General features: G+C 37.9%; 1 protein-coding gene across 2 annotated transcripts in view; it reads right to left on the bottom strand.

The window, feature by feature from the left end:
* Positions 1-14,395, bottom strand: part of MACROD2 (mono-ADP ribosylhydrolase 2) — a 2,046,639-nt gene that overhangs the window by 95,095 nt on the left and 1,937,149 nt on the right. Inside the window, exon 13 of one of the 2 annotated variants that reach the window (XM_045445352.1) lies at positions 11,648-11,716. The exons of the other annotated variant lie outside the window; for it this stretch is intronic. Within the exon in view, the coding sequence (XP_045301308.1) occupies positions 11,648-11,716 (69 nt within the window). The remainder of the gene's footprint in view (positions 1-11,647; positions 11,717-14,395) is intronic. 2 annotated transcript variants of the gene reach the window in all.

Below are 14,395 nucleotides of genomic sequence, written 5' to 3'. Positions count from 1 at the left end.
ATCCTACATAAAAAAGAAAGTAAGAAGCAAAGATTTGTTTAGTAAGATTTGGTCAGTTACCATGGGAAACGCCATCAGTTTCCACCTCACCTGGGCCTCTCAGTGCATGTGAGCAGGTTGAAGGCTCTGAGAAATCTGTAGAAACTGCTCAACTTTGTCTCACCTTGCAGTTTCGAAAATTTTTTGACTGTGGAAATTTTTTTATAAAAAATGCTTATTAACATCCTGATCAATGCTATAAAATTTTAAACATGGGAATATCTGAGCAAGAGCCCCACGATGTTGCTTAGGAATGTGAACTGAATTCTTTTATATAACCTTTCTCTGGTGTCTTTGCTCATTTAGAATATGATCATGTGTCATTCTACATGAATCATTGTCAGGACCTCTGTTTTTCAGTGAAGTCATATCCTACGTAGTGGCCAAAGTACATATCTTCAAAATCAACTCTGGAAATCTTTTAAAACTCATTTAAAGTACAGTATTCAGTTTTTAATTCAAATATTAATGTATATTTCTTTTCACTCCAAAACTTTTTTTTTTTTTTTCTATACCATGCCATTTATCCTTCTGAAGCTTCCTTGGGAAATGGGTAAGGACATAAAATGAACCCAGAAGATTCCATGTTTACTGCTAGGCTCTGTATTTTTATTGTATGTATTGTATTATACTAGGATATAATTAGGCACAAAATTCTCATGAAATCATACACCAGGCCACTTCATGACCACTGGAAAATATTGCTTTTCTCCATATAATACTAAAACTAAAAATTAGTTTCTGTCACTGAAAATATGTTATCATTGAGTATGAGAAGGGAGCTGTGCTTTGTTTTCTTCTTCTTCTTTTTTTTTTTTTAGTTTATTTTGTTACTTTCTCTGAGGTACTTTGAGGTATACTTTAAGGTGAGCTCAGTATTGTTTTAATCGTTAATAAATACAAATTTATTCCAATTATCTACACTGAAAAAAACAAAAATGTAACAATTCACCCATTTTTCCCACTCACCATCCCCCGCTTTTGGCAACCATTCTGTTCTTTGTATCTGTGAGTTCGGTATACCTTGGAGATATTGTGGGTTCAGTTCCAGACCACTGCAATCAAGTGAATACTGCAATAAAGCAAGTCAAATGAAGCTTTTGGTTTCCCAGTGCATAGGAAAGTTATGTTTATACCACACTGTAGTTTATTTAAGTGTGCAATATGTCTAAAAAAACAATGTATGTACCTTAATTAAAAAATACTTTATTGCTAAAAAAAAAAAAAAGAAAAGAAAAAAAAAGCTAATAATCACCTGAGCTTTCAGTGAGTCATAATCTTGTTGTTGGTGAAGGGTCCTGCCTCAATGCCTCAACCCCGGCCAAGGCTGCTGACTGGTCAGGGTGGTGGTGGCTGAAGGCTGATGGTGAAATTTACCACATGTATTGGCTCTTCCTTCCACAAACTATTTCTCTGTCACATATCTCATTTTACACATGGTAGACCTTCTTTCAAAACTGGAGTCAATCCTCTCAACTCTACCTTTTTCAACTAAGTGTATGTGAAATTCTAAATCCTTGTCATTTCAACAATCTTCACAGCATCTTCACTGGGAGTAGATTCCAACTCAAAAAGTGATTCTTTGCTTATCTACAGGAAGTGACTCCTCATCCATTAAAGTTTTTGCACGAGATTGGTGCAATTAGGCACGTCTTTCTGATTCTAGTTCTCTTGTTCTTTCCACCACATCTGCAGTTACTGTTTTCCACTGGGGAGTTCTGAACCCCCTCCGAGTCATCCATGAGGGCTGGGATCACCTTCTCCAGATTTTGGTATGTCGACCTCATAATGTAACACCATTATACCTCATTTTACAGAGGAGGAACTGAGGCACAGCCTAAGAAAGTTACTTAAAGTCACACAGCAGTGGTGATGTGAATCCAGAAGAGGCTCGTAAAGGCTGCATGACTTACACCACAGAGCGCAAAATGAGGCCTGTGCACCTGAAAATAGATCACAGGGATGCTCGTACTAATGTACACCTATTTGGACTTAAACTTAGGTCCAACATTGTGTATTGGACGAAGGGGTTGCAACCCCACTCAGATAATCTCTATATCCTAATCTGATGATTTTGTTTCCAAGCCTCGCTCACCAGATCTTTAGAAATGTGTCCGAAGAGATCGTATAACTAAACTTACGGTTACAGATCTGTAATTATGGCCACACTTGATTTGTAAGGAAAAATAATATATTGTATGAAAATGTAATTGTAAAGCAACTGCTGCTTGACTTCCAATTGTCACTTAGGAACATTTTAAACTGTGGTATATGAATATACTTTGAATACCAAGAAGAAGATAAATGGTTTTATCTACTTTTTTACCTGTTTAAACCAATGTAAAACATATTTTATCAAAACATTTGAAAAGCTTATTGTAAAATCTTTATCATAAATTAAGCATAAACAACCAACTTCAACCATAGCAAGTAATCTATATACATTAACCATTTAGAAGAAGCCTATTTTGTTTTCTTATAGGGTAGGAGTGTCCAACGTGAACAAATAGGGACAGTGAGCAAATAGGGAAGCCTCTGGCTTGAATTTCCCTTTGTGTTTTTGCAGCATGACATTTTAGGGAAACCTCATTTCTGAAATGGGAGAATTCTGAAAGGGAATTCTCTCTATGACAACCATTATAAGTGGCTCATTTTCTACGACAGGCTGTGTATCCAATAGCAAGGACCTACTAGGCACAAGTCACTGTGTTGGGCTTGGTACAGAACGGGAAAATGAAGACTTGGTAGCTGGTTTTAAGATATTTCCATTCTAGTGAGTTAGATGATAAGTCATGTATATAATATTGGTACAAGGCACAGGGTAGTTTTCAAGTTTTACAGACAAATTTACAAGAAACTGTAGAAGAGACAGTCACTATTGTGTAGAAGGATATGCAATGAGGAAGGGAGAAATCAAGAAAGGTAAAAATGTGCATGTCCCTCCCCTGCATTACCTGGTATGATTATTTTCATGAAAATATGTGCTCAGATAATTGTTGATGGAAAGAAAGAAAGGTGGGAGAGAAGGGGGGTGAGGGGAAGGGGATGTTGGAGTAAGGATGCATGTAAAGATAAGATATTAGAAATGAATCTTTGAATCTTGAATAAAACAGGTATGAAAGAACAATAGCAGAATGCTGTAGACCGGTGGTTTTGGGGAAATATCACATATGTGAGTTAGGCTACAGAGCATGGTATATGCAGGGTTTTGTGGAGGCATAGAACTAGACTATACAGAAAGATCATGCATATTATGCAAAAGGATTTGGACTTTGCATTTGGTGGGGTATATAGGAGGTTTCTATGCACACATGTCCTTGTAGGCCTAGGTCGGGGTCAAAGTTGCAATGTGTATAAAGTAGGTTGGCTCCACGCTGTTCCCTCTGCTGCCTCAATTTCATGGCCCTACTCACCTAGTATGAATCTCACCTTTCCCATGCTCTCCTTTGACTACTGTGGACCTCCCTGCATTCTACCCTCCGCTGGCAAGGGATATCTCTTGCTCCAAATACAAGATGTTGGAGGCAGCATGGTGAGATGAAAAAAGCATGGGATTTGGGTTTAGGCAGACTTGGTTTCCAAATTCTGGTTCTCCCTTTTGGTCAACTAGACCAGTTACTTAAATTTTCTGAGCCTCAGTTACCCGCAAAATTGGGATAATAATACTGACCTTTTAAAAGTAATGAGATCTTACTTTACACCCATTGAACTGGCAAATATTAGAAAGAACAAAAATCACAATTGCCGATGAAAATACCAATTGTTACAGCCTTTTGGGAAAGCAGTTTGGCAGTATCCACTTAAAACACGTACTCCTCAAAGCAGAACTCACACTCTTGGAATCTTTCCCACACAAATAAAAGCACTGCTTATAAGGATATATGGGCAAGGACATTTATGTAGCATTGTTTGTATGGTAATAAAGTGGGAAGAAAGTGCTTGCTCATCATAGAAGAATGGCTGAATAAATTATAGTACTTCCAAGCTATGGGATATCACGAGTTTAAAAATGGATGAATTAGATCTACACAAAATGACTCAGAGGGATTTTCACAAAGTTTCACTGCCTGTAACAAAACAAGATTCAGAAAACTGTGTAGAATGTGATATGATATTTATAAAATAGACATGTATATTTAACAATGGATTAAAAACTTTGAGCCTCCTTCTGTGTATCTGGCACTCTTTGACATGTCTAAATGGATTGACTCATTTTAATGTTCCATACCCTGTGAGGGAGCTACTATTACCATTCTCAATTTCCCTATGAGGGAACTGAGGTGCAGAGAATAAATGACTTGCCCAAAGTCACACAGGTCATGGTAGGGTTGGAGTCTGGACCTCAGAAGTTAGGATCAGAGGCTAGACTCTTTATCGTTATATTTTACTCACTGAATAATTGGAAGGTGGGAAGTAAGCAAACAACAAAATGGGGGAAATCACATGAAAATCACACATTATATGATCAAATTATGTAAAATTTTGTGGGGAAATTTAGAAAGTGACATGTGAAAAGATGGACGGTCCTCAAAATCTGAATGGTATTCGTCTCAGGATGTTGTGATTGCTCACGTTTTAAAAATTCTATTCCTTACACTGTTTCATTTTTTGAAGTTTTTACAATGAATATATATTATTTAAAGAATCAAGGAATAAACTCTATTCATTGTAGAAAAGACAAAGATTTTCATGCATTTCCATATATTAATTTTTTTTTATAGAAGTGATGAACATTTACAGAGTGACAGGATATTCCCTGTCAGTATAGAATTTAAAACTGAAAACAGAAATGACTTAAATGGGTAAGTAACTTATGAACATTCATTCATAAGAATGTACAATTAAGTGATATTAGACTGTCAGAAGACATGGAAATAATTTCACAATCTATGTTATATTTAAAAGACAGTTTCAAAATGGTATGTGTTGCAGAATATCCTAAAAAAGTCTGTCTATCATCTATCTATCTATCTATCTATCTATCTATCTATCTATCATCTACCTGTCTGTGTATCATCTGCAGCAGTCTAGAAACACACTGGAAGTTTGTTTATTTATTTTTTTAATTTTTAATGTTTATTTATTTTTGAAAGACAGAGAGAGGCAAAGAACGAGAAGGGGAGGAACAGAGATAGAGGGAGACACAGAATCTGAAGCAGGCTCTAGGCTCTGAGCTGTCAGCACAGAGCCCGATGCGGGGCTCAAACCCACAAACCGTGAGATCATGACCTGAGCCAAAGTCAGTTGCTTAACCTACTGAGCCACCCAGACACCCCTAAACACACTGGAGGTTTATACGCCAGCCTATTATATATGTTTATTTCTGGGATTGAGATTATGGATGATATTTTTCATTTCTTCTTTTGCTTGTATTTTTTCATATAATAAACACACATTACTATTAAAATAAGAAAATGAATGAAAGCAATAAAAATGTTTTAACCTTTTCCCTAGTAAATAACAAAAAAAAAAAATCAGGAATTTATCCTGAGGAACTGATCATAGAGATTTATTTAAAATGTATGCATTGCATTTCCTTATTATTTATAATAGAGAGAAAACTGTAAATAACAAAATAATCTAACATTAGAACAGACAACCATATGATGAAATATTATGCCTCCAATAAAAATCATGCCTTTGAGGAATATTTAAAGACACGGGAAAATATTCATGGTGCACTGTTAACTGAAAAATCAGAATGAGGACATTTTTTTTAAACAATTTAGTCCTTAAAGGGAGAATGATCACAGGCTTTTTTCCCTTTTATATTTTCCTGAATTTTAAAATATCTTACAATAAATATTTATTATTCTTATGAACAGAAAAATAAATAATTGTTATGTTAAAATAGAATGAAATACTATCTTTTGGGGAGTTTATATAAATGTTAATATCATGTAAATATCAGTTGGGAGTCAACACTAACACAGCAGTTCACCTCCTCCTACCCCCTACACACAGACACTTTTCTCTCTTGCTTATGAGTCTTAGTTTACCCTTGTGAAATGAAGAATACATTGTACATAAATGTAAAACATTGAGTACTAGAGACACTCCATACATCTTAGTTCTTTCCCCTTCACTGAGCTGCCAGAGGGCAGTGGCTTTGATTCTATACTTCAGCCTCTTAAAAATCCAAGAGTGATAACTTGGGTGTTACAGTGTATCCACTCTACCAATGCAGATCCAGGACAGAGGACAGCTTTGTCCCACTTTGGTGAGTAGTGGTGAGGGCCCTTAGTTGGGGGGAAGGTAGACATCAAGGATAGGAAAAAGACTGAAAAAAATTAGACTGCAGAAGCCTGAGAAGAATTTCACGGGATGTACAATGCTTTGTTTCTCTGTAACGATTTAGACAAGGAAGAGAAACATTGTCAGAACCATCTGGAGCCAACACCTTTTGGCCTTGGCTGGGTTTACAGGGACCCATTGTTGGGAGAACGTATGCTCATCTCTGGCACACACCCGGATCCACTTCCTCATGTATAACTGCATCCTTTCTCTTTTGTTCTCCTTTGCAGGGCTGACTCCTGCAGTAGCTTTCCTCTCATTCTACAGAAACTGCGACCTCTTGGAGGTCAGAAGCTAGATTAAGCGTTAAGAAATCCTTTGCCAGGTGACACTGCACTTCATAAACACCAAAACAGCAATGATGTGACCTACACAGAGCTCCAAAGGAATACAAGCTCGGGTGTGCATGCACTTGAGTATTAATTGATTTTCCTTTAATATTAATGAGCATATGATTTGGTCTAGTTGACCTTCAAATTCAAATTAGGTACTGATTAAATAATAAGACAGGAGAATCGGGATGTGTTGAAACAGCACTTTTTTTCCTCCAGGGAAGTGCCTTGGCCTTGGCTGTAAGGATGAGCTATTACTGGTGTTGAGACAACTAGAACAGAGAGTTCTCTTTGAATTAAGGAGGTTGACTAGATCTTAAATAATAGAGATAATAATAATAATAATAATAATAATAAAACTGTGCAGCAGTTTCAACCAGAGCACTTGATATTCCTGGCATGAGTTTATACTGTGTTTATACTCCCGTCATCTGAATGCCTCTTTATTTTTTAGCTAACATTTGTACTCTTAGGTTTGTTTTTAAGGATTTAAAGTACGAACCACCATTAAATAGAGTATTTTTACCAGTAGATGAAGGAATACCTCAGTAGATAAGTGTGTGCCTATTTTATAAATACCTTCAGAAATCCTATGAACCTATAGATATTTTCTCAGGCCAGCTTTACCTTGGAGTTCATTTCAATTCGGTCCTGGCTGCCACATCCTTGGCATGCACCCACCCTGTGGATGAATTATTCATCAACATTCCTCCTCCTCACATCTCATCCTCCCAACTCAACTCCTGCCCACCAGATCTGTAATGAGTTGTTGGGAACAGGTGCCTTCAGCCTGTAGTGCACAATCTAGCTCTTAATCCGCCAGCCAATCGGTTGTACCTCCTTCTGTTAGCAGCTTGCATTGTTAGCAGTTATGTGGGGTAAATGGGCAGTAAGCATCCATTCTCAGTACCCAGTGGGAAATATGTCTAGAACATTTGAGCAAAATCGTTGGCATAGAAGATACCCCAGAAGACACTTCCTCTTAAAGTTCTTCAACTGTTACATACCTGTTTTAATGTTTTAAAAACCAAATCTCCCAAACGAAGTGACATTAGACAGCTCATCTTTTGTTTGCTTGTTTTCAGCCCTTGCACTTTATAAATTTTTTTTTAATGTTTATTTATTTTTGAGAGAGAGAGAGAGAAAGCAGAGGAGGGGCAAAGAGACAGGGAGAGAGAGAATCCCAAGCAGGCTCCAAGCTGTTGGCACAGAGCCCGGCCCAGGGCTTGAACTCACAAACTACGAGGTCATGACCTGAGCTGAAGTCAGAAGCTCAATAGATGAGCCACCCAGGTGCCCCATGGTCCTTGCACTTCAGAAGACACTAGTTTCCAGGGCAAACCAAAGTTATAAATGTAAATCCAACCAGTCAACAAGCAAAGTTGGAAATAACTGGTGCGTCTCAAAATCCTTGGGGATTATATTGGGGGGTAGGTGACAGGAGAGAGAGAGAGAGAGAGAGAGAGAGAGAGAGAGCGAGAGAGAGAAGGCAAGCCCATAATACCAGTGATTACAAAACCCAAGAAAATGCTGGGTTAAGATCAGAATCTGGAAGCAAAATCAAGAGAGCGAGGGCTCCTTCAGGACCTTTGGTCAGCAAAAATGTTCTTCCGCTTAAACTAGAGAGTGAAATAAGCATTTTTATAAGCGATCTTGGAACTGCAGAGCTCATAAATAGCCCAGGTGTCACCAACAAGGAGATCTATTTCTGCATGAAAGCTAATAATGGTGAATGTTTGAAATGAATCCTCAACACCTGTGACTGCATTTTAATCTCAACCTGACCTCAGTATTGGAGAATTTCAATGGCAAATTCATTTCTTTTTCATTCTAAGCAATGTATATATCAGTCAAGATGGCAGTTCCATACACATTAGACACTTGGTCTAAGCTTTGTACCAACTGATAATCAAAAAACAGTGGTCATGTGTATATGCTATTACAGAAGGAAAAAGAAAAAATCATATATGTTCTACTTTTTTTTTTTTAATTTTTTTTTTCAACGTTTATTTATTTTTGGGACAGAGAGAGACAGAGCATGAACGGGGGAGGGGCAGAGAGAGAGGGAGACACAGAATCGGAAACAGGCTCCAGGCTCTGAGCCATCAGCCCAGAGCCGGACGCGGGGCTCGAACTCACGGACCGCGAGATCGTGACCTGGCTGAAGTCGGGCGCTTAACCAACTGCGCCACCTAGGCGCCCCTATATGTTCTACTTTTAATTGAAACTGGATTACATGCTAATGTGGATTTCAAAACACTTTTCCTTCCCTGAGATCAAAAGGTTAATGGATATTAACAATTTATTTCAATAAAATCCTTAGAACTTCACATTAATCTTACTAGGGAACTGCATTTGTGATATGTGACAGAATTTGTTGGAATCACACCTTTAAAAGTTTAATGTAAAAAAAAATCCTAAAAGTATTCTGAGAAATTGATCCTGGCGTGTGCAATTAATGGTGTGAGATCCTAAAAGCATCAAGAAACATCACAAACTGTTTCTACAAAGGTGTAATGTCTCTAAACCAAACAGCTGAACAGGAAAAATCTCAGCTTGAAGTACTTAGATTACCTCTTGTTTCCTAAACTCTGCCATTAAACTTCATGACATTAATTTTTTTTTTTATCACAGGCTAAACGACCGGAATGTCCAAAATTATTTGCCTAAGATGAACACCATTTTCTGTCTTTCCACTCTGACTTAGGTTTATTTCTCTAAGGTGCCCTGGGGTTTCTTATCAGAACCTATGTGTATATATACATTATTACATTTTTAGATATAGCAAATGGCTTCAAAACCAAGGATGTAAGAACACGTATCTGAGTATGTATGAAGGAAGTGCCAAGGGATTCATTTAAAGAGTGGTAATGATCCAAAAAAGGACCACCGAAAATAACAGTGTGGTCTACGCTTGTTGGGCAATCCAGATCTCTCTACAGGAATGAAGAACTTACTCTCCCAGTTCATCCCAGGCTTCCAGAATTACCTCATTAGAAGACCTCTGCCTCACTCAAGGCCACACCCCTTCCCCAAGGCAGCCAGGGTCAGGTGACTTATCAAAGGAAGCTTTTACTGACCCCAGATGAGACGCCTCAAAAGGGTCATGCTATCTTCAGAATAGCTGTGGCTTCTGTTGATAATGCCTGTCAGCTCAACTTCCCTCTCTACCCAGTTCTGCTTCCTTCCTTTGCCTTTCGTAGGTGTGGATTCCAAGAGCTCTCCCTAATAAATGTCTATTCCCTAATCTCCATTTTAAAGTCTGTCTTCTGGGGAGCCCAACCTACACATATGCCAGGTGAAAAGTTTGAGCAATTGACATGAATTGGTATTCTGTGAGGTAGATGCTATTATTGTCTTCCTTCTGGAGAGAAGACTGAAGCACAAAGAGGTTAATTACTTGCTGTTACTTGTTAATTCCTTGAGTTACTTGTCAAAGGTTACATCAATTTTGAGACGCAGAGACAGGATTTAAGCTTCAACCATCTAACCCTAGAGCTCACAGTGTTAGCAACTACTCTTATTACACTGGACAGCTCATTTAGAAAAACCCATTTACCAGACAACATGAAATGAAATGAATGATACAAACAACTAAGTATTAAGATTGTAAAACAACTTTGATTTCTAAATTCTGATTCAACTATCAATGTCAAGTATATATATCCATCTTCATATCACTCCAAACTGAAAAAATGCATTCAGCATATTTATCTAGAAGTTCTAAGTAGATCACACAGTGTACCAGGTGTTCATTCCATTTCTTTTTTTTTTTCACTTTAAAAAAATTATTTATTTTTAACATAATTTATTGTCAAATTGGCTTCCATACAACACCCAGTGCTTATCCCAACAAGTGCCCTCCTCAATGCCCATCACCCACTTTCCCCTTTCCCCCACCCCTCATCAACCCTCAGTTTGTTCTCTGTGTTTAAGAGTCTCTTATGGTTTGCCTCCCTCCCTCTTTGTTTGTAACATTTTTTCCCCTTTCCCTCCCCCACGGTCTTCTGTTAAATTTCTCAAGATCCACATATGAGTGAAATCATATGATGTCTGTCTTTCTCTGACTGACTTATTTCACTTAGCATAATACCCTCCAGTTCCGTCCACCATGCTGCAAATGGACAGATTTCATTCTTTCTCATTGCCAAGTAGTATTCCGTTGTATATATAAACCACATTTTCTGTATCCATTAGTCAGTTGATTGTCCATTCCATTTCTATAACCACAACAATCTAGTCTTACTATTCACAGAAGGGTGTTTAGTAGCTATCTAGGACAGATATAAAGTAGTATTACCTTTTTGTATGGGGACAATTAACCAGAGTGAAAGGAAAGAAAGGGCTATTGTATTTTCCTTCAGATATTTGTTTTAACTCTATCATCTGCACATGGATGTACCCACTATTTCTCCCTCAAATTTTTTCCTAGAGCCTATGTAAAATTTTCTTTTACCTTTTTCTTCTTCTGGAGACACCTTGTTCTGTGACTTTTCTCATTGTAACTATTCATAGAATGAGGAATGATGCTCTTGTCACCAAATAGATGGCAAATAAATAGAAAGATTTATTTCTATAGATTCCTTTCAACATTTTTTCTTCCTTATCATGTCTGGATAATGGAGCTCTCTGGTAGGTGGTTCCCAAAGGCCACTCCTTTGAACTTATTCCTGATGAGTAGCTGTAAACAGCAGAACTGCCTAACTCTGGAATTTCAAATAAACATCTTTAAACATAATTTCTTTGACCATTTTCTGATTTAATAAGCAGTTACTTTTCAGAAGAACAAATGTAAATGTATGTATAAATTCTGAAAAGGGTGGGTGTGGAATAAAACAGAGTGGGTGCGATATTTGATTGTGTTGGAAACAGAGGTGCTGAAAGAGAATTGGATAGATTTGCTCACTGCTTCATTTCCCCATATAAACAAAATCCAAATGCTGTTCTGGGAGTTAGTGATCTTTAGGTAAGTGGCCTCATACCTTCATCTTTACAGACTTCAGTGGCCTCTTCTGAAGCGGGGCTGGGCACAGTTGTAACATCGACATCATCTACATGGCAGAAAGAGAAACGTTGCCTCAGAGTCCATGTTTAACTCCAACTGTCAAGATGGTGCTTTCCTGCCTATGGTACCTCCCTCCTCATTCCACCAAGCAAGTAGGAACCTATTTCCTGCTCTAATACATGGAATGGTCTTTGAAGGGGCTAGCGTCTATGACCCTGTTTTATAACTAATGGAACAGGAATCTTGAGTTAAAACAGAGTCCGATGACTACAAACTACTTTTTGGTAAAGAATACTATCTGTTGGTACTATTATACTTTGGCATTTTGCTTTTTCCCCACCTCTAGAAGAATGATATATATTAAAAAAATTTTTTTTAATGTTTATTTTTGAGAGAGAGATTGTGACAGAGCATGAGCAGGGGAGGGGCAGAGAGAGGGAGACCCAGAATTCAAAGCAGGCTCCAGGCTCCAAGGTGTCAGCACAGAGCCCGATCCAGGGCTTGAACTCACGAACCACAAGATCCTGACCTGTGCCAAAGTCAAATGCTTAACCAACTGAGCCACCCAGGTGCCCCACATTTTTTTTTTTTTTAGTAAAAGATTGTGAAAGTATATCCTCACAAGTTTCCACAAAATGCTTTTATGTGAGTTGTTTTAAAGTTTGGTTTTTCTTAGCGCAGCACTTCTGCTCTGTTAAGCCAGGAGGTCAAATGGCAGGGAGCATGTCTGATGGCTGTCAGCACACAGGCCCAGGAGAAGGGGATCATTTGTTGGAAAGCACCAAAAGCCATTTGGAGATTTCATGTCACCCAAGCACAGGGTGGGGACTAAGGAACTTGGAGGGCCTGCTCCCCTCATAGCAGCAACTAACCTCATCAGAGTTTATCTTTTTCCTCAGTCCCGTAAACACCACAGCAACTCCATTCACTTCTGGCTTCCAGGATAACAGATAATTAACTTACTAACATTAAAATAGTAAATTTCATATGTGAACTATTGTCAAAATCATTTGGAATGGTTAATATTTGACAATTGAAAAAGGAATCGAAAAGGAATATACATTTTTCATGTAGTAACAGAGTTTTTTTAAACTGTGTTTTAGAGTTTTTTAAACTCTTTAGTTTTAGAACTAAAGATAACTCACACATGTATGACAACACTTAAAGACAAATCACATATTTTCCAGCATATCTTATGTCCTTAATGTATTTGACTGTTACTTTCAGGTCATGTCTCTATTGGAAGAGAGAATAAAATTTTTAGTAGGGGGATAATTGGAGGTACATTACTTTCTTTTGTTTGGTGATAATGTCTGATAAAAATAAAAAAAAAAAAGAAACAAGACTATTAATCTTCCCTTGGTGTTACATCTTCCCATTTGTCTACTTCCTGTCACAGTAAAACTCCCTAAAAGAGCTGTCTATGTTATTGTTCTACACTTCCTCACTTTACAGTGTCTCCATAACCCACTCCATTGGCTTCAACACCCCTCCAAGAATTCTCTTATCAAAAGTGCCAATGACTTCCTTTTGCTAAAACCAACGGTCATTTCTTTATTTTTTTTTCATTGTGTTTGATTTCTCAGTAGTATTTCACCAAGTTTTAACTCTGTTCTTTCTGAAACACTGTCTTCTTCTATCCTGTTGCCACCTATCCAGATGTCGTGGTGTCTCAAGCTCCACTGTTTTCTTTATTTACATGTTCTTTCTAATGAATTTCACCCAGAACCATGGTTTTAAATCTCATTTCTATGCCAGTGAATCTCAAACCTGTATCTCGGTCTGCATCTCTCCAGATTCATATATCTGACTAGCTTCTTGACATCCCATCCATATGGCTAAGAGTCCTCCCAATTACACGATGGACAAAACTGAACTATTAACTTTCTCAACAAAAACTGTGCCTGGTGGCCAGTCTTCCATGTGTCAATAAATGGCACCGTCATCCACAAAGTTACTGATGCTAAAAATCTAGGACTTATCCTGGATTCCTCTTTTCCCCATACCCCATATCCAAATCCATCAACACATCCTGTTATTGCTATGTCTGGAACATAACACTTCAGTCCATTTGTCTCTGTTTCCAGAAACTGCCATCATTTCTTCCTGCTATAGCTTTCTAACCGGTCTCACTCGGTTCTTGTGACCCACTTTTACTCACAGGCAAAGTGAGCTTGTTAAAACCTTAAAACTTCTGCTGGCTTCTCTTTGTAGTGCTAATAAAATCAAATTTTATACAGTGAGACATTATCTGGTCCTATGATTTTTTTAAACCAAATCGCACACCATGTTCTCCCTAATGCACAGTGTTCCAACCACTCTGAGCTTCTTTCTCCAACATGCTAAAATTGACCTTGAGGCATTTGCATTACCTGGTCCCTCCATCTAGAATGCTTTCCCACCATCTCCTCATTGAGATTTCATTTAATTATCCCTTCCTCGGGGAATCCTTCCCAAATCCAGACAATGGAAAATTGCCTTCTCAGTATTCCATCTACCTACCCCACTTCTCCACAAGGCATTTTTTATTATCTTACATTTGTTTTGTTTGTTTATTGTTTATTTTTAAATTTATTCCCCCCCCCCCCCGCCGCCCCCATCAGAATATAAGCTTCAAGGAGGCAGGGGTATTGTCTTTATGGTTTGCTGCTGTATCCTAGTGCCCAGAACAGTACCTGGATCACAGCAAACCCTTGGATTTAATCACGACAAGAGTCAAAACCGT

The sequence above is a fragment of the Leopardus geoffroyi genome, chromosome A3 (assembly GCF_018350155.1).
Source record: "Leopardus geoffroyi isolate Oge1 chromosome A3, O.geoffroyi_Oge1_pat1.0, whole genome shotgun sequence".
NCBI classification, from domain to species: domain Eukaryota; kingdom Metazoa; phylum Chordata; class Mammalia; order Carnivora; family Felidae; genus Leopardus; species Leopardus geoffroyi.
The sequence above is the reverse complement of the archived record's forward strand: the minus strand, read 5'-3'. Positions and strand labels throughout refer to the sequence as shown.